The following is a 23,507-nucleotide window of genomic DNA, read 5'->3' on the forward strand; positions in this document are numbered from 1 at the left end:
TTGGAGGCAAGATGATGACGAATGACGGGTAGGAGATGGACCTGGCAACCTGGTTTGGGTATTCCATGGTTTCGGGAGAAAGTTCCTGCACTCAGCAAGGACATTTAATTTGAGCTTTTTGACCCGAAGAATGGCCCACCTTTGGGCAGACAAGAGACGATCGGATGGCAAGTGTTCTTTTAGCCGTTTACCACTTGGGAGATCATTTGCCTCCTCCTCTTGAAGTCTCATTGTCCAGTCCTCCGTATCGCCCAATTAAAAGGATGTTCACATTCAGCACATCCTTTCCAAATTCTGTGCCGCGGTGGTCGTGTGAAGAGGCCAAGACGGAAGATATGTGCCAGCAATGGACAATCGAGATTCCTGAAACGGTCACAAAGCACATGCAGGCGCCCCTGCATTGGATGAAGGAGTTGGACGGACAGAGAGTAGCATGCATCTCGTGGTTCTGCTCCAGACGACTCCATTCCCCCACAAATAGCGTCCGAAGATACCGCTGCGCCAGTCACCCTCCCGTCTGGGACCTCGGCGTTGGCATGATAATCACGTGAGTTGATTATTCATACGGCCACACACCGCTGCTCACGCGGCCGATGCGACGGGAAGCCGGAATTATTCTCCCTGTTTTCAACCAGGGGAGAGGGTGTTGCGGAGTGCCGGGCCCATTGGAGCAACGTGGCATCACTGAAAGGCAGTGTTATCTCAGGTGCATGAGAGAATAAGCCCCTCATTGGGGCTGGTCGACGCTGCATGCATGAATACGAGAATAAAGTGCCTTTTGGCTTTCCTGGAGAACCGAGACTCGACTGAAGTCTCATCAGAGGCTCACAGAGGGGCCATCAAGAATTCGTTGGAGGAGGGAAAGGAAAAACAAAAAGCCAGTGGCCTCGTACATTCATCCATCCTGAGTGAGAGCGGAATTTCTGGAGTGGGTGAGATGAATGTGTGAGCCTTGGACGAGAGATTCCCTTCGTTTTTGCCGAGATGCACCGCCGAGACCACGCCCAAGTCCAAGCCCAACGACGCTGGTTTTTCGTCGCAGGGTGATCTGATCTTACTGGCGGCCGGCTGCAGGTGTCCACACGACTTGCGGCCACGTCCTGCAGCCAAGCGCTCGCCCAGCGCCCGATTTCGCTGGAGGCTCGCTCTGTGAGGCTGCCTCACTTTGAGGCGCGCGGCGATTGGCGAGCGGCGTGCAGCTGCTACGGCCGTCGACTGCGACCAGCTCCGCGGCCAACCTCCAGCTGCACAGCCTTTCTCGTCACCCGAGCCTGTGCCGTCGGACGGCCTTTCTTCTGCCCGCTGTTGGCCGTGGGCTCAGGACGGCCTTTGGCCTGGTGGTCTGTGATCTGTCTTCCCGCTCATCGAGAACGGGATCAGACCTGGCACACCCTGATGGTGTATTTCTTCGGCTTCTAATTCGTCTCATCGACAAGGTCTCCTGGCAGAAAAAGCATCCGTGTGGTTCGTTGAGTGGTCTCCGCGATTGGTTGGATACCAGGCGGAGAATCCTCTTCACCTGTCCGACTCATCCTGGACCTCCTGGCCCGTTTGGCGTTTCAAACCCGGCCGTGGGTTCGCAACTCGGCGGCCATGTTGGTGGTCAGCAGTGCCCATCTGAAATTCCCTGTCGGGTTAGTCTTGTCCTCCCGCGTTGTGCGTCTTTCAATAAAGCCCTCAACTCCCACTTCTCTCTCTCCCCTTTTTCTCTCTCTCTCTCTCTCTCTCTTCCCCCCATCACTGAACTTATCGCTCAACTTATCACACTGCACGAATCATTGAGATTTTAAAATTACCACTCATACCTTCTCATATTTTATATATATATATATATATTTTATTGTTCTCATTCAAGCTCCTGTATGAGCACGTCCCCATTTTACCTTCAACATCACTGTTCTGTATGCCTCAGATTACCTTAAGGTAAATCGGACTCCGACTGTGACTACAACTCGACCGGACCTGAGACCAACAACTGGAGCATCTATTTTGGTTTTATCTTCCCTTGAAGACAGCTTCAACATGGCTCTCAACGTCAATTCCGACCAGCTACTATCATCGGCCAGAGATCTTTTTTGGACACAACATTCGAATCTCTCGGAATCGAAGAGACAGCAACTCTGGACCCAGCAACTCAGCCACTTCATCTGTGGACCGACTGCCTCCGCCGCCGCCAGCGGCTCCAGACTCAGCACACAGGATGGAAGCGGTGGGCCTCGCTTTTTGGGAAAACGGACTGGGGATGACGTTCCTCGCACTTTGCCTCCTGGATCTCCCCCAACGAAACGACGAGCTACCGTAGGTTTCCACCTTTCCACGTCCTTGGTTATAGCTCCCTTCGAGCTGTCTTCGTTCCCACTCCTCTTTACCCCCTTTGGGAGATTAACTGTGGCTGTAGACCCCGGAGCCTTACTCCGTGACCCGACCGTCCTCTAGCTCTTCATCTTCTGTTCGCTCTCAGCTTGCTCGACAGTCATCAACACGGTCTCGGACAGGGAACTCATCTCGGAAGACTGGCACAGCATCCGGCTCTCGCAAATCTTGGAACCAACAAGTGTCAGCTGTTCCCTCGCAGTCGACGGAGGGATTGGCCTTTTTCCCAGCCCAAGCGGCACCTTCTCCCCTCCAGCAGTCCCAGACTGTCTCAACGGACTTCTCGCAAAGCGGTTTGGACGGTTTCGCTGCTCCCACCCACGGCGGCCAGGCTTCTGGATCGTCCAGTAGCCCCATCGAGATCGACATGGATCACACCATCCCGGCGGACGCATTGGTTCTCGACTCGCAAGATCAAGGTCAGTTGACCGTGGGGACGGAGTCACTTCAGATGACTCGGAGTCTGACATCAGACTCGCTGTGTGGAGGAATGGATATGATCAGGTTCGACTCGAACAGATCATTTCTCGAAAATCTGGATTTTCCAGATGCTCAGTTGTCAGCAAGTTTCAATGCGCAGTCATTTGGTCATTACAATGACGCCAGTTATTGCCTCAACTCTTCTTCTTCTCCTATTTCCCAGTTTCATTCTCGTAACATGCATCATGTTCAGTTTTCTCAGTCACTGCCTGAATCCGGGTCTGACTTCTTTCGTCATGCTGTTTCTCCTTTGAATCGTTGTGCTTCTTCTGCTTCTTGCTCTTCTTCTTCTTCACCTTCATCCACCGAGATGAAGCATTCTCTATCGAGTCAAAGTGCAAACTCGGTAGCCTCAAGCGAGACTCGGGCTCGGCGGAGGACTCGAGAGCAAATTGTGCAAGGCACACAGAAGATCGCACCAAAGCCTGCGAAGATGCAGCCAAATAATGTTCTGGAGCATAAAATGATCATCGCGTCAGAAGACGGCACTTCTCGAGAAGTTGCGGCCATCCCCAAGGCGTCTGTCCAGCGGCCTTCACGACCGAAGACCTACTGTAAATACTGCAATGAACAGCCTGACGGCTTTCACGGCGAGCATGAGCTGAGAAGACACGTTGAACGTGTACATGCCGTCGTGCGGAGGGTCTGGGTGTGTGTTGACATCTCCCCAGACAAGAAGTTCCTTGCCAACTGCAAGGCGTGCCGCAACGGCAAGCGATATGGCGCCAACTATAACGCAGCAGCTCACCTTCGACGCACGCACTTCAACCCCTGCCAACGCGGGCGCGGTGGAAGAGGCAAGGACAGCGAGAAGCGTGGTGGGAAAGGAGGCGGCACCACGCCCTCGATGGATGTGCTCAAGCACTGGATGGAGCAGCGCGAGGAGATCGTGGTGGACAACGCACGGATCCTCCTCGACAACGACATCACCTCGGAGGAGGCCGAACTTCTCGGCCGGCGAAGGATATCCGACACCTCGAGCCTCGACCCCAGCGACGGCCAAGGGCCCGATTCGCCGGCCGTCCAGACCACCTTCGACTCGCACACCTCCTCGCCGGTCGAAGAGCCCAACGACGTGACGCAAGAGCTCGCGTTCGAGTTTGAGGAGTTCACCAACTCGCCACTCGAGTGGGACGAGAGCACGGGAGGTGGCTATCAAGGGTTTGCCAACGCAGCTTTGAATCCTTTCGATTCATCGTCCTACTTTGATCATGCATCATTCATGCAGGCCCAGCCGATGAGCGCTGAGGTTGGATCTTATGTTCCAGTTATGCTGTAGAATCGTCTACGATCTACGCTGTACCATTTCTGCCTTGATATTTATCGTTTTGACCCTTTTCCCCCCCTCTCCGTTTTGTTTCTTTTATTCTTCTTTTTTTTTTTTTTTTTTTGTGTTTCTTCCTATTCTTTTTTCTATTTCTTCGTCTTGTCTAGGTTCGGGTGGAGATTTTCGCGAATCTCCACCTGCGTTCTTCGCCTTTTAACAGAGGAGCTCGATTCACCCTCACGGTGGCATTGTGTTCCCTCTGTTGAAAGGCTGCTGGTCTTCAGTTTTTTTCTATTCGTGCTTGTAGTTTTTTCTTTTTCCTTTTCTTTTCTTTTTTTTTTAATGTTGAACGTTTGTCTAACGATTGTATGCTGTTTGAGCTATGTGATTATATTTTCGTTGCCGTTGATCTGCTGCTTTCGTCTGGTTCGCTTTCTCTCGCCAGCCACGGACGACTCTTTCACCCGCCCATCCTTCACGATAGGGAATGAGAGCGGATCGTGGCTGGATGTTGTCTGCTTCGTTTTTGTGGCCTTGTTTTTTCTTTTTTCTTTTCTGTTCTTTTTGGTTGACCGTTCTAATGATCTGTGGCGACAGGCTCTCTGCCGCCATGTGTGATTCGCTTTTTTCTCTTTTGACCTTTTTTTTTTTTTTTTTGATGTTACATATGCTATATAATCTGTATTCCATGACCGAATGATCACGATGTGCCGATGACATACAATTTCCCTCTCTCTCTCGCTCTCTCTCGCGCTCTCTCTCTGCCGGATGTAACGTCGGTGAGCTAAGCGTCGGCCGGCCAACCGTGACATCCCGTGCGGGCGTGCGTGGATTGGCCGGCTAAGACGTTTTTCCCGCCAGCAGGAGCAGCCCACAATTTGCCCAATCAGGCCGGTGGGCTTTCCGCTCTCGGAAGGCGAGGGGGTTGCACTTGCACGATGGGAGTACAGGAGCACATACTCCGTACAGAAGTTACAGAAGATTGGGAAGCAGCAGCCCAAAAGGAAAACCCCACACACTTACCATAAATAGCACCCTTTTTGGGCCTGGCGCCTACCGGATTGGGTAGTCTCATTGGCTTCTGCAGCATGGGAGTGTGGGGCAGCACTGTCCAATGACGATGCGTTTCTTCTAAGCGCCGTCGGCGCCAGGTTCTCTCATTGGCCGTAGTGGGTCCTCCCGTGCGTTGGTGCCCGCCTGACGAACCGGTGCTCCGCCAATCAGCGTCGTGCAGATGGGCCGGTGGGGTCACCTGTCAGACCAGCCAGCATCGGCGGCGGTTGGAGGTTCACCTTTCATATTTCACTCTTTTCGTCTCTCATCTTCTCTCATCTCTCTCTCTCTCTCTCTTTCTCTCTTTTTTTATTCTTCCATCTTCTCCTTCACTTCACTTTCTCGCGAGCCTGTTGATCAGGTTTGACGTCTTTGTCTTCTTCCTTGCTTCTTTTGCTTTACTCGAACTAATTTTAATACTTAATATACCTTATAATCAACGACGAGAGCTGGTTTTTCTCTCTCTCTCTCAAACATTGGCGCCGTTTCTCTCTACAGAGCTGGTTCATCTGCTGCTGCAACGTGAGGATAATCTTTTCTTCAACCATGGCGCTGACATTCAATTCTTCAACACGGCCTTCGCTTTCTCGGCAGGTTCGAGCCGAAGGATCGCTTAATACTATAATGGAAGATTCGCAGGAGGCCCGAGGCAACTATATCGGACGCAGCTTGCATAGAATCATCACGGATGGCCAGAGCCACCAGCGCTACGACAGCTCCTCCAGGGCCAAGGCTAAGATACATCCTCGTGGCGCTGGTGCCCATGGATCCTCTCCGCTGGCACAGCACGGAGATGGGAATCGCTTCTCGATCTCCTCCTCGAGGAGGGCTTCCTGTTCAACGGACTGTCGGGCACGGCACCGGGACCATTTCGACGACCTGTATGACGCAACGGATGAATCGGACCGTGAAAGCTGTCCCTCCTTGTCGAGCCAGGCTGAAACGGGGTCAAACAGCTCGTTCACGGTCTCTGATGCAAGCAGCATCTCCAAGGATAGCCGTCGACGGACGTTCCCTACGCTGTACATTCCATCGTCCAAGGTCGGTGCCAAATCCTCACCTCTTCCTCCTACTCCGCCGCCCAAGATCCCCGTTTCTCCTCTAGCCCTCGCCAAGCTGCCTCAAAACGTCCCTAAGATCGCTGCTCCGCCATCTCTGGCTGGAAGTGCCAGCGAGGTGTCCGATAGACCCTCAACGTTCAGTACCCCGCAAACTCCTGATCTGGCTGATGTACCTGATGTCAATTGGGACGAACAGAGGTTACGAGTGCGTGGCAATCTGGAGTCTGGACACCCTTCCCGATCCGCGAGCGCTTCAGCCAGCCCACGGCTTGATGTCCAGCTGGACGCACCTGAAGACTGGAGTGCTTTCCTTGGGAACTTCCCGCGTATTCCAGCCCATGCCGTCGAGGATGGTTCGTCTTCGGTGTGTGAGTCGGATGCCGCGCCGTCCGTGGAAAGCAACAGAGGATTGCAGCTTCCTGTTGCCGCGCTGGCTGCCCTCCAACGCTTCGAGGTGAATTCAGACCGTTTTCAAAGCAGACCGCCCTCAGAAGTGGGAGAAGCGAAAGAAATGCACGAGCTGCTATCTCACATGCGTAACAAGGATCCTGGCGATCCCTTGTCTGCGTCGGCCTATTCGGGATCCTCGTTCACCTCGTTGAGTGTGCCCTCACCCGGTGGTTTCTTTGCCTCCCTCAAGGGACAAGCCCGGAAAACATGGTGTTTTTCAAGTGCAAACACGCCCACCTCGGCTATGGCTGAGAAATTTTACGACTTGCCGTGGGATCCGCAAGGAAATACAATCGTCGAGCAAGTTGTCGAATGCCCGGATGATGGCACGGAAGGCCCTCCCACTGCGAAAGCACTGGTATCAGGCCCACCAACTGCAAGAAAGATCCCAGCGGAATTTGCCGAAGAAGCGCAACGCGAAGGAGTTCGTGACGGGCCCGACAACAACAACAACGAAAACAACGACAATGATTATGATGCGACCTACGCGAAAGCTTTAAAAGCTCATTCTATGTCCAACCTTGATCGCACTACCCTTTGGCTGGCTACTCAATCGGCATATCTAACAGGAATCGAGGACAAACGCCTTAATGGCGCCGTTCAAGGATCGCTAGGAAGTGCGGCAAGTGGGAAAGTGGGTGAAACCAAGCCAACTGCCGATCATATAGATTCGACTAAATATTCGGAACGCTCTACAAAAGTGCTTTCGGAGCCCCCGAGCAAACCTTTGCCAACAAAAGAACCCACGTTTTATCTCGGTTTTAAGCATGTTCAGCAAACATCACAGAACGCTGATGCTTTCCTCCATAGCAACTTCCGGTTTGAAGCCATGCAGGCTGCCCGTCTAAGTATGCCTGCGAAACATGTTGATCATGTTGCGGGCAAATATGAATTGAACAACCCGGTTCGCCCTCCGTACCGAGGGCCCTTCGCCCAGGCACCACGTAATTCCAAACTTCCATCAGTTCTTCAGGAGCAAGTCATGTTTTCAAATGTTGAGAAGGAGCAGGATGCCTTGGTACAACTTCGCGCTTCAGCCTGGGCTATCGAGGCACTGAAGTTTCTCAACGGTGGTCCCCTGGTACCTAGCCCGGCGGCAAAGCGAATGGCAGAAGCTGCTCCACCGGGTCAGCCGAGAACTCCTGGAAAGCGTCGAGTTAAAGCTCTTGACCTTGGAGGTCAGTCGGCATGCGAGTGGGGATGGCATCTTGCGAACGAATATCCCAACGTCGAGGTCTTCACCGCCGTGACAAAGGATCAAGCAGTGAGTCCAGTGGAGGCACCTCCTAATTACCAACATATATCTGTTCCTTGCCTCTGGAAACTTCCGTTCAAGGATAACCAATTCGACCTCATTTCGGCCCGGTCCCTGCACATGTTATTAAAATCTTCTCGGCCGGTCGGCGCGCGCGATGATGAAGTCGACATGTGCCTGAAAGAATGTCTCCGCTGCTTGAAACCGGGTGGATACCTCGAGTTCTTCCTGATGGACTCTGAAATCGTTCGTGCCGGTACATATGGGTCTGCAACATCCGTCGAGTTCGGATTCAACCTCAAGACCCGCGGTTACGATCCTGCGCCGACAAAGGCGTTCTTGTCGAGGCTCCGCAAGGCAAATTTCGGAGACCTCAAACGGGCTTGGCTGTTCCTGCCCATGGGAGCGCCGTATAATGAACATGCTCAGGTCCCTGGGATAAGGACACCATCCTCACCGGATACTGCTGAGCTAATGGGAAGTACTGCGGACATCGCCAGTACTACCGGCCTGTTTGGCGGCTGGATGTGGGAGCAGTGGATGTTGAAATTGCAGGTGGAGATGGGCCGCGATAATCATAAGTTGCTTGATGAGACGGCTGCGGTTATTGATGAGGGGAGGAAGTGCGGTGCTGGGTGGAGATGCTTGAGTGGATGGGCTATGAAGCCTAAGAAAAAGCAGACATCGTAGACTCTTGATCCTTTTCCTTTGTTGAGTTTTCTTGTCCTATGATCTGATTTAAGCAAAGATAATATGTTTGAAAGTCCATCATGCTGCCTTTGGCGATGCCTCGTGTACGTTAATAATGCCCACTGTAAGCTAGGCTTAGATTGTTGTGTCTTTTCTGGCTTTAACTTAGAGTCCCACTTGACTATCGAAGGCATTCTCTGCTGTAAATTCCACCAACAACAACGAAAAAAAAAAAAGCGCACGAAGGAAAGGAGCTGCGAGATCTGCAAATGTCTACTCTGTAAGGAGAGATATATCTGTCATGGAAGGCACTGTATCTTCTTAAATTCGCACAACAAACCTCTACCCTATCTACGTAGTCCACCAATGTCTGGTTGCTTGCCTCTATCTTAATACGTATCTGGTAGATTGCTTGGTAGAACCGAAAGAAAGTTGGATGGAGGATGCCAGTTACACCTGGCTGGAGTGCTGGAGGCTGGGGGGGATGGCAGGCAGCTTTCGGGCCGACAAATTTCCGTCCGCGCATTGTTGGAAGCTCTCCCGAATATCAACTCCAGCTTTCACTCAAGTTGCTGGGCGCGACGTTCACATAACTGTTGAGATTCCGGTGGAAACTACGTGTCGCTTACTCGTTATTCTCTCCTCCTTCCCTCCATTCCTTCTCCTCCTCTCCCGCGGTACCTGGGCGTTTGAGAGAGCGCACACCGGCAAAACATCAGTCACCATGCTCTTTTTCAGGTTAAGACTTTGTCCTTCCTTCACCTCCCCTCAACAGCGAACTCATTGAGCAGACAGCTGACATATCGAGGTTGTAATACAGCTTCTTCAAAACCCTCACGAACCATACCGTTATCATCGAGCTCAAGAATGATATCCGCATCCGCGGCATCCTCAAGAGTGTCGATCAGTACTTGAACATCAAGCTCGATGATATTGAGGTCATTGACCTGGACAAATACCCTCATCTTTCTAGCGTGAAAAATATCTTTATACGCGGCAGTGTGGTGAGATATATCGTCCTGCCGCAGGAGGCTGTGGACAGAGGACTGCTGGAAGATGCAACTAGGAGAGGTGCGTTTTTACAAAAACACCTTTTTGGTACCTGACGATGCGGAACTCGGGAGACTGATGGTTCACCTTTTTGTTCGTGATGTTTAGAGGCTGCAAGTCAGGCGAATAAAGCGAGATGATCGTTTCGATTTCACGATTGCATATATTTTTTTTTTCGTTGTTTTTTTTCTTTTTTTTCTTTAAGTGGAATATGGCGCAAAAGCTTCCCTCACCGGAGGTTGAAGTTATGCCCAAAAGGAACGAAATGACGTTATCGCGAAACGAATTACAGAAGCACACACCGTCGATCTCAGAGTTGAAAGTTCGGAGCGCTTCACAGATGAGAATACAGACGTGCTTGCGTGCGTCTATGCTAATGACATGTTACAGCATGAGGAGATGTTTCGCTGGCATAGTGACCGCCGGTACCACAGATCCATTGGCATAAAATATATACATACGTCCACACATACGTAGCCGTGGGGCTTGGAGTGATGGCATTAAAATTTCAAAAGGATTACTGCCATATCGATAGCTTATTTCTAAACCGGCCAAGTCATATTAAAACCTACATAGTAACAATGCGAACTTCGGAATCCTCCGTCACTGCGTTGCCGGGTCTCCAAACCCATCCGTTGCTGAGCGGGAAGCAATTAAAACCACGTGACCTCGTGACTGCCCGCGGCGTGTTTTGTTGTGTCTCTTCATCGGAAGGCGATCCATTCTTCGACGTGACGGAGATGGATTCTCTCTGCAAAAACAGGCATGTTCCATTAGCATTTCAACTCGTATAGTCTCCAAGAAGAAATGGTACCGGCACCCCGTTCCCACAACGATTTGTATTTTACCGCTCCCTCCCTCCAGAAGAAAGCGTGCCAGCCATGCCACCCTCCGCCTCACCGTTTTTCCGTCCGAACAAACCACCTGCTCGCCAGTCGATCAGGATCGGCTCCACAAAACCTTCCGTCAGGCGAAATACCAGTATTCTTCAGTTCTTCAACAAAGCGGAAACGCCGCCTAAGCCGGTTTCATCACAGAACCGGATCACGCAGTACATCTCGCAGCGACGGAGTAGCACCTCTCGACCATTGTCGCTCAACGATTCTGTGAATACAGAAGTGGAAGAGTTTGAGAGTCTGTTTGTTGAGGACGTTAGGGCAAGGGACAATAACGGTGCTACGACGGACACGCAGGCGTTTTCTGACAGGGAAAGATCAGCGTCTCCGGATGGTTTCTGGGCAGGCACCGGAGCTGCGGATAACGCTATCTTATATGGCGCTGGAGAGGATAGGTACCATGAAAACGGTAAAGCTGTCAAGAAGCGCAAAGTGGGGTATGACGGCTTCGAATTGGATCCCGGTGAAGTGAATGGTACTATAGATCAGGACACAACCGTCCCGCAAGGAGACGCTACCTCGAAGGATTCTGCAGGCGCTACTCCAGCGGGAAAACTTAGGTTTACGGGACCTTTTTTGATTGACTCAGATAGCGAGAGTGAACCCGGATTTCTCGGCCAATCTTCAAGACAGTCAGAAACCGAAAATCAACCAGACTTAGAAGTCGGATATCGCTTCTCAGCTGGAAAGGAGTCCATGAAAGTCAGTGAACCACGTCAAAGTGAGGAGGTCTCCGAGGATTCCGATGAAGACAGCAGGGGAATGGGTTCGGAATGCAGTGGCACCGAGGAGCCAAGTGAATTTACTGAATTAGCGGAGGCCAATGCTTTCGGCCCTATTGAAGAATGTCCCGATGACGAAGAGGTGGCGGTTTGCCCAATATGTCAAACTGGTCTCCGGGGTTTAACGGATTCTGTAAGTTTCATTTCATATGCTCCTGTGACGACAATAACGAGACTCATTTATGTTTGAAGGAGGCTTCCTTACACGTCAACCAATGCCTCGATGGGGACTCTGCCCCTCTGCCAAGGACGATGAAGAGTGAAGTGACTAAGAAAGTGTCAAAGGCATCTCTATCAAGAGCAGAGCTCAAGGTTACGTCACGTCCTGGGCAGAGAAGCCCGTTTACGGTGAACTCGACGGTCACAACGTCGTCTTCCGCTTTCTCGAAGATCATGTCTGGCAACGCAGAGGATGCAGCATGGGCTGCAGCAGCCGCCAATGAAGTAGCTTCCAGGGGCAAACAGGCTTACGAAAGGACATGTCCTTTTTACAAGATCCTCCCAGGATTCTCGATTTGCGTGGATGCTTTCCGTTATGGCGCTGTCGAGGGTTGCAATGCATACTTTCTCAGCCATTTTCATAGTGATCATTACATTGGGCTGAATTCGAATTGGTCTCACGGCCCTATTTATTGCAGTAAGGTCACCGGAAACCTTGTCCGCCAGCAGTTGAAAGTCAACCCAAAATTCATTGTTGATCTTGAATTTGAAAAGCCCTTCGAGGTCCCTGAGACGGGTGGGGTAAGGGTTACGATGATCCCTGCGAATCATTGTCCGGGTAGCTCTCTTTTTTTATTTGAGAGGGTTTTTGGGCAAGGGAAAGCTCGGAGATTTCAACGTGTCCTCCACTGTGGTGATTTCAGAGCCTCTCCCGCCCATATCCAGCACCCATTGATAAGGCCTGATGCCGTGGACCCGGTGACAGGGCAACCTAAGCAGCAACGCATCGATGTTTGCTACTTAGATACCACGTATCTCAACCCTAAATATGCCTTTCCGAGCCAGGAGGATGTTGTCAACGCCTGTGCTCGGATGTGTGTGAGCTTGAATGAAAACAAACCTGGTCATCACGATATTTGGAAACGCGGTAAGGCGAATGGAGAAGATCTCGATGAGAAGGATAATTCCGGCAACAATGCCAAAGCCAGTGGGAATCCCAAGCCACGGTTACTTGTTGTCATTGGGACCTACAGTATTGGCAAGGAGCGGATCTGTCTAGGCATAGCCAAAGCGTTAAATTGCAAGATCTTCGCAACGGCTGCAAAACAGCGTATATGTGCCTGCCTTGAAGACCCCGAGCTATCCAGCCTGCTCACCAGCGACCCCTTGGAGGCGCAAGTTCATATGCATAGCTTAATGGAGATTCGTGTCGATACGCTCTCCGAATATCTATCCTCCTTCAAGCCCCACTTTACTCATATTGTCGGCTTTAGACCTACGGGGTGGAACTATCGGCCGCCGGCTGGTCGAATGATCGATAATCCGTCGGTTTCAACCGTTCTCCGATCTGAGTCGTGGAAGGCTCGTTTTACAGTCAATGATCTCGTTCCGCAGCGCGGTAGTAACAAGCAAAGCTCATGTTTTGGGGTGCCTTATAGTGAACATAGTTCATTCCGGGAATTGACGATGTTCTGCTGTGCCCTGAGGCTTGGAAAAGTTATACCGACCGTGAATGTGGGTAGCCGGAAGACGAGAGAAAAGATGAAGCTTTGGGTTGATAAATGGGAAGCGGAGAAACGAAAATCGGGCTTTTTTAAGCTGGAAGAGGGAGCAACTCGTTGGTGATCGGCGTCTTTAAGTTTTGGAGAGTATAGTGCCATACGGGCCGTATAAAAAGATGGAAACAGACTATAGATACTGAGGACACAATACTAATTGGATTGCACCTAATTATGAGATAATAGCAGGGGGCACGGCAAACTTTTCGCATTGATAATGTGACTTTGGCCTTGGAGATGCTCCAGGAGCCTCGATGTCTCCTTACCGTGCAATAGCCGTATCAGGGCGGTGATTATTTGCAATGACACTACGGAGACAAAAGAAGGGCTCTTCAATACAAGTGGATCCTTAGGGACGGCCATGTCCGGAATGACTACGTCCTTGGATCGATCGGGTTACACGATGCCTGTTAACGATTTGTCTTCGATTAAAAAAAAAAAAAAAAAAAAAAAAAAAAAAAAGAAGGAAAGAAAGGAGCAGAGTTTCTCATTAAGAAATCTAAAAGTACAACCAGCTCTCTCTTCCCTAGACGCTAACTAATCGTCGATCTCATATGTCTCACTGATCACTCCTGTTCAGAAAACCAATCAAGCCGAGCTGTTTTCAATTTGCTCGGTCCAGTGCTTGTTTCATGTCCACAGGCTTGGGAATGTTCTGCACATAATCCCCCGTTGCCGGGCGTGCTAGACACCTCTGCCACCAATCATTAACCATCTCCCGTTTGGTAATGAGGTCTCCATGTCCAACATCAATCAGCTTCGCAACAGCAGGAATATAGAAGATATCCGCCAGACCGAAGGTGTCGCCCGCCATGTACTCCTTGCCAGCCTTGAAGGATTGCTCGCACAGGTCCAGGTGCGACTCCAGTTGGGATTTCACCTTCGCGACAGCGGCCTCGTCCACCGGCTGGTCGAAGAGGAAGCGGTTGCCGTACGATTGTTACGGAAGCTCTTCCGCGGGAGCGTCGAAGTAGCACATCTCGAGGCACACGGCTTGTCCGAATCGCGCGAGAGCCAAGGCATCCTTGGTATCCGGGAGCAGATCTGTGAAGTTGTAGCGTGTGGCGATGTATTTCGCCATTGGGCGAGACTCGTAAAGATGGTCTCCTTCCGGGGTTGTGAGAACAGGAAATTTTCCCATCGGGTTCATGAGGAGAAAGCTGGGATGCTGCGCCAAAGGGACTCTAGTTGCTGTCTTCCACTTTTGTTTTTCCCTTATCTTTCTTTTATGGGACGGTCCGACGGAGGAGGACGGCATCCATGTCGGTTACATACCTTATGTGCACCTTTCCGGAAGTCAACATTGACATAGTCATAGTCCTTCAGGCCACCCTCAGCGGCCGTGAGCAGCACGATATCCGAGTATGGCGAGGCTATATTGCCGTAGATCTTGAGCTTGCCTGCCATGTTCCCTCGTTGCCACTTGAAGTGGTCGACTTTCTTAATCTTTTCCTTGCAGAGAGATCGGGATGGCGGATATCTGGATGTCAGGGCTGGCGAAGGGCCCCGTTAGTCTTTATGTGGCACACGCCGACACCTTTTGCGCACTCTTCTCCGTCCTGTCTCCGATCTGTAATGCAATGCACAGCCTTTTGCTATGACTCGACACTCAGTTCTCCGCTCCGTATAAACCTTCTGAAGAGGATAGCAAGGCTAGGGAAGGGAGTTGCGCAGCTTGTCTGCCATATCGACTACTCGGGGAAGATTCAGGTACCCTTCGCTTTGACTTCAATTTGCGCTCTTAGGTAGGAGTTTTTTTTTTTTTTTTTTTTTTTTTTTTTTTTATGTAGACGAGACATCGAGAGCGCGATTGCCTGAGGCGACTGCATGGTTATTGGCACTGTACTCGGCTGCGTGGTACCAGGCGGCCGCTTAGAGCATCGGGTTGAGTTGCAGCTGTGCTCGGCAACGGCCAACTGCAAGGGCTGAAGGCCGTTGAACTTTAACCTAACCTTGCACATCCTCCTTCGTGATGATATCAGTGGCTTCAGGTTGACGAAAGATACAACGACTTTGGAGTTGGTTTACATCTTGGCCGGAGATGCGCTTGATGGGATTGGACTCAAAAACTTTTTCAGTTGGGAACACTAATACACATTGTTCAGAGAGTGAAGCGGAACCGGGGATCATCGTCACCCATATTCCCCAAAATCCGCTCCTCCAGCTGCAGTCTATCATCACGTTTCCCTTGCTCTCTCAGTTTGTTTTCCCTCACCAGTCCAATCGCAAATACGATGCTCATGACTCCGCAGAAAATCATCATAGCAAGAGAAACACCGTATCCCACAAAGTATCTGGGCCGGTCCTCCATGACGAAGATATTACTCGCAATAATTCCTCCGATATTTCCAAATCCAACCTGAATTGCCAAGCCGATGGCCCGTTTATAGTGTCCCCCCAGGTTATTTGCCATCCAGACGATGGCGACGGGTTGAACAATGTATGTTCCGGTGCAAACGAAGAAAACCGCCATGTAACGGACGGAAGGTGACAGACCACCTTCTGGAGGTCCTTGGCATAGAAGGATAATATATCCGATGCTAGCGACGATGACACCAAACACAACGAATCCAAATCGGTGTCTTAGGCGGTCGGTGAGATATGACACTATCAGGGTCACGACGGCTGCGACGACCCAGATCGGGATGCTGTGAACCTGGCTGTCGATACCAGAGTACCCGAGAGAATTCACAATTGAAGGGATGAAGAGCGCAGTGGCGTAGCCCGAGACCGTGATTCCGATATAGATCATACTTCCAACATAGATCTTCCAATCGCTCATGATGCGTTTCCATGCTTCAGCATCCAGCCGATCCATGCGTGCTCCGCCACCAACGTCCTCAGAATTGCGCGCGAGCACGTACTGCTTTTCCTCCTCGGTTAAGAATTTGGCTTGCTCCGGCCAGTCAGCGATAAGGAACTTTGCTGGAACGGCGAGCACGATCGACATAAGGCCTTCCATGATGAATATCCAACGCCACCCACTATACCCTCCCAGACCCCTCATGTGGTCTAGTCCGTATGCGAGGAGACCGCCAAAGGCTCCAGCTACTAGGCCGGCGACCCAGAAGAGCGAGAACCGTTTCTGGAATTCATGGCGCTTATAGTACATGGCCATTAGATAGGCACAACCTGGGACAAAACCGGCTTCGAAGACACCGATAAAGAAGCGACAGGCAATCAGGGCACCATTGTTTTTGACGAACCCCTGGCACATCGATGCAACTCCTGAAGCGTTGGTTAGCTTGCATTCTCCGTGCTGAAAAGAGGCCAGTCAGGTACACCGTATACGCACCCCACAAGAAAGTCAAGAGACTGATCCACGTTGACGGTGTAAATTTCTTGAGCACGATGTTGCTCGGGATATCCAGCAGGATATAAGGAACAAAGAAGACTTGAACCGCAATGTTGAAATCGTTTCCCACTTGTCCAAGCTCCTTCATGATCCCCAAGACGGCAACGTTTCCCAAATTGATTCGATCTAGAAAGCCAAAGACGAAAACAACCCAGAGAGGAGCCATCAGATGCATGTCAATCTTGCGGAGTACCTTGCGCGGCGACACCGAAAGCTGGCTTGACGACCCTCCATCCCCAGATTCTACGTCTGACTTCTCCCTGTTAGCCAGCTTTGGACCGATCTTGTCCTCTGAGCTTTCGGAAGCCATTGTCAAGAAACATCAAAAGAGTGAGCGCTGTCAGAGGCAAATGGAAGCACTGAGACAATGAGAGCGGGGACAGTGAACGAGGAGGTGAAGCGGATCGGCGATGGGTGATAAAGGAAGCAGGGAAGGGAAAGCGCCCAGGACAGTGCTCTCATCTTCCGGAATTCCCAAAACTATTCCGACACTTAGACTGTCTGCTTTGCGAGTATTCGACCCTTGTGGCTTGCGGGATGGGAGCCAACTGGCCTGTTTTCCATTCGGAGGCGTAGTTCTAAATGCCACCTCCCCCTAAAAGAAAAAAACCCTCCGCAGTCATTGCATGGGGTCTTGGGAACTTGCAGATGGGAGAAAAGGGCGCTGGATCCCGCATGCCTGGTGGATTTCAAGCGGGGCCGGGAATCGAGCACGGAGTACGAGCCAGTCGAACTAGTTAATGTCCGTCAGCTTGCAGCTTGGTTTTAATTTTCCGCTTCCACCAAGAGGGCCGGCTGCGTTGGAAGCAAATGGGTCGCAGACACACCACGCGATATCAACATGAACACGCATGCAGCAGTCCCACATCCAACCCGGGAAACCATTAATTGAGCTGATCTCATTCATTAACTACTATCTTGTTCAAGTTGTTGGGAACTCGTTAACATTCGAGGGCTTGAATGGAAGCCCAGGCTGTTCGGCACTTGCTCGCGCCGAAGTGTCAGTGAGTCCTGTTTTTAATCCTTGACGGTTCAACCACTGTGGTATCGCGCCCCTTGGTTCTGCCGCAGAGGTTACCTCTGATCCATGTACCAACAGAAGGGCATGTCGGTTTCTCGCTCTCACTACTCCGCACGGCCGCTTGTGCGGGCAGGGATCGACGCCACGGCGTTTCGGGAGGTGACAGAGTTATTTTTCGTCTTAATATGGATGTGCAGCCTCCAACTCCGAGATCATGAGCCATACACGCACCTACAGGTAATTGGGTGCCATCGTGTATCTTCCTCATTTCGCTAGAGTTGTGCTCTGGGGAAGGCTTCCCGGGGGTGAGACACTGCCAGAATGCTCCCCTTTTGGGGGGGAATGGAAGGACTCGGGAACTTAGAAGCTGCTAAGAACCTGGCCAGCGCCAGCCCTGGTTGGTGGCCAGGCAATACGGGATCACAAGCGTTACACCGGGCCCTTGTCGCTCCCGTCTTGGCCCATCGAACAGTTCATCTCCATTGCTTGTCATCGGCGATCATTGGCTCATCTCCCTTTAGTAGCCGAGCAAAAAATCTTGCCCTATCTTGATCCTGTCGGACAATTCTTTTTGGCTTTGTTGGTTTTTTTTTTTTTTTTTTTTTTTTTTTTTTCTAATCTTTTCGCTAGCGAGGCATCAAGGGGGTTTTCCGCTGGGCGACGCAAAAGATGGACCATTGTTTAGGGACATCAATTTGTCGCTTACACGGTTTGGCAAATGCTTCTGTGATCAAGGTGTCCAGGGAAAAGCGACAGGGCCTTGTTTCTTGACATGCGAATTTCTCTGTGTGCCTTGCTTTCTACCCGTGAAATGCGGGATGTCCACCCTTGCATCCATATTTCACGGAAAATGCTGCTATACCCCAGGTATACGAATGGACAAGAGATGCATCTTGACTTCCCGTTGTTGGATCTCAAGCAAGGTTAAAAACGATATTTCGAAAATAGCTGATCCCTTTTTTTTCTGTCCTCCCCATGGATTGCATGGCACCCAGGGTTTCCCCCATATACAATGAGAAGGTTCTGCTCGCTCGTTCACCGCAAGCTGGCTCCGGATTCTTCGCTCCACCATGGTATATGCCAGTTGGTCCTTGCGTGAATTGGTATAATGCCGCTCTTCAGTCACTATGGAGACATTGAAGACATTTCGGATCGTTTGGCTATCCCATCGCTGGTTTTCTCAATCGTGACTCCGCTCTTCATTGTCGCAAGATTCTGGAGTCGCAGAGTCTTTGCCAAACGTTTTGGGCCTGATGATTGGGCAATTCTGGCTTCATCGGTACTGTTCTTGGCCTGTCTCTCCCCCATCCTTCTTGGATGGTTGACGAAACTCGGTCGAGGGCCTTCATTCTAATGGTTAGCATGTGCTGGCAGATATTTTCAGAGACTGTTTCGATCCAGATGATAATCAGTGAGTAATACCTGTGATTTGTTGCCTGGCTGCTTTCTGTATGGGATATGTTCTAATAGACTCGCAGTTTGCCAATGGGCTTTTGGAAAACACAAAGACGATATCAATAGAATTGACCCAGCGTTACTGGCAAAAAGTCTCAAGGTACATAATTTTTGCGCATATGAAAATCCAGTATGCAGCGCCTATTCAGCTGACCCCCGATTGCCCTTTTAGCTCTATTTCTATGCGCAAATTTTCTATAAAATTAATATAGGGTTGACCAAGATCAGCATCCTGCTCCTTTACATCAAGGTCTTCATCCAGCCGTGGTTTAGGAAAACGTGCTGGACATGTATCGGCGTTATCATTGCGTTTACCACGGGTACTGTCTTCTCAAGCATTTTCCAATGCACTCCGGTGCACTATGCATTTAACAAAACGATCCCTGGCGGTGGGAAATGCCTTAATCTTACTGCATTTTGGTATGCCAATGCTGCATTTAATATCTTGAGCGACGCCGTCATCATTGCCCTACCAATTCCAGTGATTTTCAAACTGCACTCACCTACCAAAACCAAGATTGCAGTTTCCAGCGTATTTGCTGTTGGTCTATTGTGAGCTTCCCCCCCTTTCTTCTTTTTCCTCCTCCGTACACCGAAGAGTAACAGTGAACCAGCGTCTGTATAACCTCCGTTCTTCGCTTCACCACCCTCAACGTGGCAACGTCGCATCTAGACACTCCCTGGACCAATATCGGCTCTTCCATGTGGACGGTAATTGAAACCAACCTTGGCATCATCTGCGCCTGTATGCCTACACTTTGGCGTCCATTATCACGCTTCTTCCCTTGGCTTTCGTCTCAGCTCACGAACAAATATGGGACGGGTCAAAGTATGGCGAGCCAAGGACATGCCTCGAGCAAGAGAAGAGCGAACCCTGCCAGCGCAAGGGAGGTAGCTGGGTATTGGACAAAAATTGAGTCCAGTGATGAGCAGCTGGCACGGGATTACGGGGTGTATTCTGGTGCTGAAGGTGACAGGAAGGGGGCATCGGAGGATAGCGGGCGTTTCGCGGATGAAACCGCAATCAGGAAGACCACTCAGGTCTCCGTGCGGTACTGTGAAGACGATATTCAAGATCATCCTGGACATGGCGAACTGGACATAGAGATGAGACGAGTAGGCTGATATATAAATAGACGAATTATAATTGACAAAATTGCCATATTTTAAGGCCAGCACCGTCGCGGAAACTCAATCTAATATGTAGGTCCGTTCTCTAGACGGTTATATCATGACGAACACGCGCTCTAAGCCCCACGGTTCTCTCCCAGGATGATCCATTGGCAGTTCCAGTGGGGAGGAACAGCCGAAGGCAAGGTTCAAGGGAGTAAAGATCGCGTCGATGATTGTGGACGGGAAATTCTGTCACCATTCTTGGCTGTTGCGGTGTCAAAACGGCAAACCCGGTCAGGCATAGCCGGCAGTTCGTGCAGTGCAGGCCAAGAGGATTTAGTTGAAGCGGGCTTTTGGTGAGGATCGGGAACTTCCCTCACTCAGCATTCAGGTTTGCTGCCCCTCTCGCAGTGGATCGTCGATCCGAGCGTTTGAGGACAACCAGAAGTTAGTTGCGAGCCGGTGCAATGGGGGGGGGGGGGGGTTCACAATGCCTAGTTATAAATACGACAAACCCACTTCCTTCGCGACTCGGGTTTCTCCGTTTGGCTACGGATTGCTCAATAGCCTTTATTGATTACGCTCAAAAACGGCCTTCCTTGACGTCAACCATTTTCGCCCGACCGTTCGCCCGCCTCTACGGAATATCCCCGCGCCTTTCGCCCGCCGTTCTGCACCATGGCATCAAGTGAGACCCAAGCTACCGTCGAGATAGCTGAAGCTCTGAGATCAAAGCTGGAGGGTTCTGAAGTCCTCACCCCTTCATCCCCGGGCTACGAAGATGCAATTAAGCGATGGTCTGACGCGGCGGTGAAACGAGCTGTAAGTTTGCAGTTCGAAAGAAATGGATAGCTAGTTTTATCTCAGGACTGTTTGCCTGAGGTTGATGGCTGACCAGGGAGACTCCAGGGCATGGTCATGCTCGCTACCAGTGCAGAGGATATTTCCAAAGCCGTCCGTTTCGCCCAAGAGAACAATATCGACTTGGCTATTAGAGGAGGCGGTCATTCCGTCTCGGGGACCAGTTCCAGCGATGGAGGCCTCGTTATCGACCTATCTCTCATGCGCAAGGTCACGGTCGACCCTGCAAAGAAAACAATTACGGCCCAGGGGGGAGCTCTTTGGGTGGATGTTGATACTGCGGCAGCTGCCCACAATCTCGCCATGCCAGGTGGCACCGTGAACCATACTGGCATTGGAGGCTTGACACTGGGCGGCGGATACGGCTGGCTGAGTGCTAAATATGGACTTGTGATTGACAATCTCATTTCCGCAAAGATGGTCCTCGCAGACGGGCGGATCGTAACGACATCTGCTACAGAGGAGCCGGATCTCTTTTGGGCAATCCGGGGTGCAGGGCATAACTTTGGCGTCGCTGCTGAATTCACATATCAGGGCTACGAGCAGGTAAACCAAGTTTACGCAGGTCCTCTGATTTTTACTGTCGACAAATTGGAAGGTGTTATCGAAGCATTGAATTCTACACTGCAAAATCCGGATGAAAACTCGGGTGCAGTATGTGCCATCACCAGGCCGCCAAATGCTCCCGATATCAGCTTAATTGTGATTGTATTTCACAATGGCACAGAAGAGGAAGGCAAAAAGAGATTTGAGCGTCTATTCGCCCTCAAGCCGGAAGTCATCGAAGCTAAAATGATACCATATTCTGAAGTCAACACGCTGATGAATGTAGCAGCTCAACACGGCGGTCGCAGAACCTTTAAGGGTTTATTCTTCGCCCCGCCCTTAAGCCCGGCTTTTGCCAGAAAGATAGCTAGCATGGTTTCTCAGAAACTGCGAGAAGAGACTGATATGGGCGGTTCTGTACTGGTTTTAGAATTCTTTGATATGCGAAAGATTATCCAAACGAAGCTGACCGACACCGCGTTCGCCAATCGCGGGACCACCTTGAATGGCGTTCTGAGCTTGAGATGGGAAAATCCAGCCAACGATATGAGGTACCGGCAGTGGTCTCGAGATTTGCAGATGTTGTTCAAAGAGGAACTCGACGAAACTAGGAAGAATGGGATTACATCCGGCGAGGGTGTTCCCCAATATATTAATTATGCCGAACGTAAGTTAATGGCCAGGTTTATTCAATTTTTCCCCCTTCTTTTGTGATACTTCGATCACGAAACCAGTACTGGTACTAAATGCATTTCGTAGCCGGTGATATCGTGGTTCCTAGCATATACGGAGTCAATGGCGAGAGATTACAGAAGCTCAAGGCCAGATACGATCCCGATTCCGTTTTTGGCAAAATGAACCCAATTATCCCGGCCAAATAGGCAACTTGGTTCATAGCTTAGAATCCAGCCGGCCTGAATTTTGCTAATAGTGTTCAGCTCCGTGGCTAGGATAACTCTAATGATTGGATAAATTGGTTGAATATTTTTGATATGAATTGCATTCATGTTTCCTCCTGAGAGGTGTGACCTGGAGGCACGAGAAGGAATGATTTTCTGCCGCAAGTCTTACCTCCGGAGAGGTGTTTGTTGACTTACACCTTGTCCCTTCATCCGAAGGCGGATCTTTACATGCGAATGTGGGAATCTTACCGTAGAACCACTTGCAATCTCGGAGAAGAGGACGAAGTGAGCCATATTATTCATCACGGGCATGAGCTTGATAATTTGGACACTGCAAGCGTACTGAATCAGCCCAAAAAAAAGCCATAATATCCTAAACACCATACTTCGTACGCCGGGATTCATTGTTCAATGGCATCCATCGTAACGGCTATTATCACACTTTAAACACCTTTTATGTCTTTCCCCGCAGCCCTAACCGCCATTCTCTCTGGTGTCTCACCAGCCGGGTCTTTTCACATGAAAATATGGAATCAGAGCCGCCACTGCTGGTATCGAGCACAGGGACTGCTATACCCCACAAATAATGTGAAATCCCTGTCACTTCAAAGGCGGGAGGATTTTGGGGCCGCACAGGCTCGAAATATATTCTTAGGACCAATAATGTAGCCATGGAGAATGCTGATAAGGAGGCGGTCAGCATAGCGTTTCTTGTGGCCGGCATCTCACGTCACATTGCGACGGTCTGGATCAATATGGTGATACCCGAAGGAATGGAGCTCACTTGCAATACGGGCTATATTCGACACTACCGTGCTCATAATCCATGGGAATCGAATGTGAGCTTCCCGGTTGCTTCAATGGTAGCATGGCCAAGCAAGTTGGGAGCGCACATGCTTCCGCCATCTGGAACCCGGTTGGCTGCATGAAACCCCAGGATGGCACGCTCTCCAATCCCCACTGCATTCAGCTTATCTTTGCAATGCTTTGAAGCTCGGGGTTGGTCACTTAAACCTGGGTGACACGGATCAGCCTCTGTTGTCCAAATCATGACCAGCAAAATAAGCTTCAAAGTGGATTTGTCCGGTGCTCGAAGGCTTCTATGGTCGGCAGCCAGTTGCAGTCTCTCTCGTGACGAGCCCATTTTCAAGATATGTAATTTGTCTGCTGGTCGAGATT

General features: G+C 50.6%; 10 protein-coding genes across 10 annotated transcripts; 8 read left to right on the forward strand and 2 right to left on the reverse strand.

The window, feature by feature from the left end:
* Nucleotides 1–263: 263 nt before the first annotated feature.
* Nucleotides 264–949, forward strand: CIMG_01411 (uncharacterized protein; the record flags this gene model as incomplete). The annotated part of the gene is made up of 2 exons (XM_001247639.2): nt 264–547; nt 832–949. 2 exons carry the CDS (start codon nt 264–266, stop codon nt 947–949), a joined length of 402 nt encoding a protein of 133 aa, XP_001247640.2.
* Nucleotides 950–2,022: 1,073 nt separating this feature from the next.
* CIMG_01410 (uncharacterized protein) lies at nt 2,023–4,132 on the forward strand (the record flags this gene model as incomplete). The annotated part of the gene is made up of 2 exons (XM_001247638.1): nt 2,023–2,298; nt 2,399–4,132. The coding sequence occupies 2 exons, from the start codon at nt 2,023–2,025 to the stop codon at nt 4,130–4,132; spliced, it is 2,010 nt and encodes a 669-aa protein (XP_001247639.1).
* Nucleotides 4,133–5,510: 1,378 nt separating this feature from the next.
* CIMG_01408 (uncharacterized protein) lies at nt 5,511–8,841 on the forward strand. Its single transcript, XM_001247636.2, has one exon. The coding sequence runs from the start codon at nt 5,720–5,722 to the stop codon at nt 8,627–8,629; it is 2,910 nt and encodes a 969-aa protein (XP_001247637.1). The 5' UTR covers nt 5,511–5,719; the 3' UTR covers nt 8,630–8,841.
* A 272-nt stretch (nt 8,842–9,113) lies between these two features.
* On the forward strand, nt 9,114–10,213 carry CIMG_01407 (small nuclear ribonucleoprotein LSM2; the record flags this gene model as incomplete). The annotated part of the gene is made up of 3 exons (XM_001247635.2): nt 9,114–9,367; nt 9,450–9,700; nt 9,788–10,213. 3 exons carry the CDS (start codon nt 9,114–9,116, stop codon nt 9,817–9,819), a joined length of 537 nt encoding a protein of 178 aa, XP_001247636.1. The 3' UTR covers nt 9,820–10,213.
* Nucleotides 10,214–10,418: 205 nt separating this feature from the next.
* Nucleotides 10,419–13,253, forward strand: CIMG_01406 (DNA repair protein Pso2/Snm1). The gene is made up of 2 exons (XM_001247634.2): nt 10,419–11,490; nt 11,550–13,253. Exons 1-2 carry the CDS (start codon nt 10,561–10,563, stop codon nt 13,140–13,142), a joined length of 2,523 nt encoding a protein of 840 aa, XP_001247635.1. The 5' UTR covers nt 10,419–10,560; the 3' UTR covers nt 13,143–13,253.
* Nucleotides 13,254–13,537: 284 nt separating this feature from the next.
* Nucleotides 13,538–14,893, forward strand: CIMG_12789 (uncharacterized protein; the record flags this gene model as incomplete). Its single annotated transcript, XM_001247633.2, has 2 exons — nt 13,538–14,820; nt 14,866–14,893. The coding sequence occupies exons 1-2, from the start codon at nt 14,336–14,338 to the stop codon at nt 14,891–14,893; spliced, it is 513 nt and encodes a 170-aa protein (XP_001247634.2). The 5' UTR covers nt 13,538–14,335.
* A 98-nt stretch (nt 14,894–14,991) lies between these two features.
* On the reverse strand, nt 14,992–17,517 carry CIMG_01404 (transmembrane transporter). The gene is made up of 2 exons (XM_001247632.2): nt 16,371–17,517; nt 14,992–16,303 (listed from the first exon to the last, which is right to left on the reverse strand). Exons 1-2 carry the CDS (start codon nt 16,738–16,740, stop codon nt 15,177–15,179), a joined length of 1,497 nt encoding a protein of 498 aa, XP_001247633.1. The 5' UTR covers nt 16,741–17,517; the 3' UTR covers nt 14,992–15,176.
* Nucleotides 17,518–18,395: 878 nt separating this feature from the next.
* Nucleotides 18,396–20,031, forward strand: CIMG_01403 (uncharacterized protein; the record flags this gene model as incomplete). The annotated part of the gene is made up of 5 exons (XM_001247631.2): nt 18,396–18,730; nt 18,826–18,862; nt 18,930–19,006; nt 19,079–19,458; nt 19,521–20,031. The coding sequence occupies exons 1-5, from the start codon at nt 18,560–18,562 to the stop codon at nt 20,029–20,031; spliced, it is 1,176 nt and encodes a 391-aa protein (XP_001247632.2). The 5' UTR covers nt 18,396–18,559.
* Nucleotides 20,032–20,649: 618 nt separating this feature from the next.
* CIMG_01402 (6-hydroxy-D-nicotine oxidase) lies at nt 20,650–22,728 on the forward strand. Its single transcript, XM_001247630.2, has 3 exons — nt 20,650–20,841; nt 20,929–22,093; nt 22,186–22,728. The coding sequence occupies exons 1-3, from the start codon at nt 20,698–20,700 to the stop codon at nt 22,305–22,307; spliced, it is 1,431 nt and encodes a 476-aa protein (XP_001247631.1). The 5' UTR covers nt 20,650–20,697; the 3' UTR covers nt 22,308–22,728.
* Nucleotides 22,319–23,451, reverse strand: CIMG_10740 (uncharacterized protein). Its single transcript, XM_012358885.1, has 3 exons — nt 23,113–23,451; nt 22,672–23,009; nt 22,319–22,587 (listed from the first exon to the last, which is right to left on the reverse strand). The coding sequence occupies exons 1-2, from the start codon at nt 23,147–23,149 to the stop codon at nt 22,783–22,785; spliced, it is 264 nt and encodes an 87-aa protein (XP_012214308.1). The 5' UTR covers nt 23,150–23,451; the 3' UTR covers nt 22,319–22,587; nt 22,672–22,782.
* Nucleotides 23,452–23,507: the final 56 nt, after the last annotated feature.

The sequence above is a fragment of the Coccidioides immitis genome (assembly GCF_000149335.2).
Source record: "Coccidioides immitis RS genomic scaffold supercont3.1, whole genome shotgun sequence".
Lineage (NCBI taxonomy): Eukaryota > Fungi > Ascomycota > Eurotiomycetes > Onygenales > Onygenaceae > Coccidioides > Coccidioides immitis.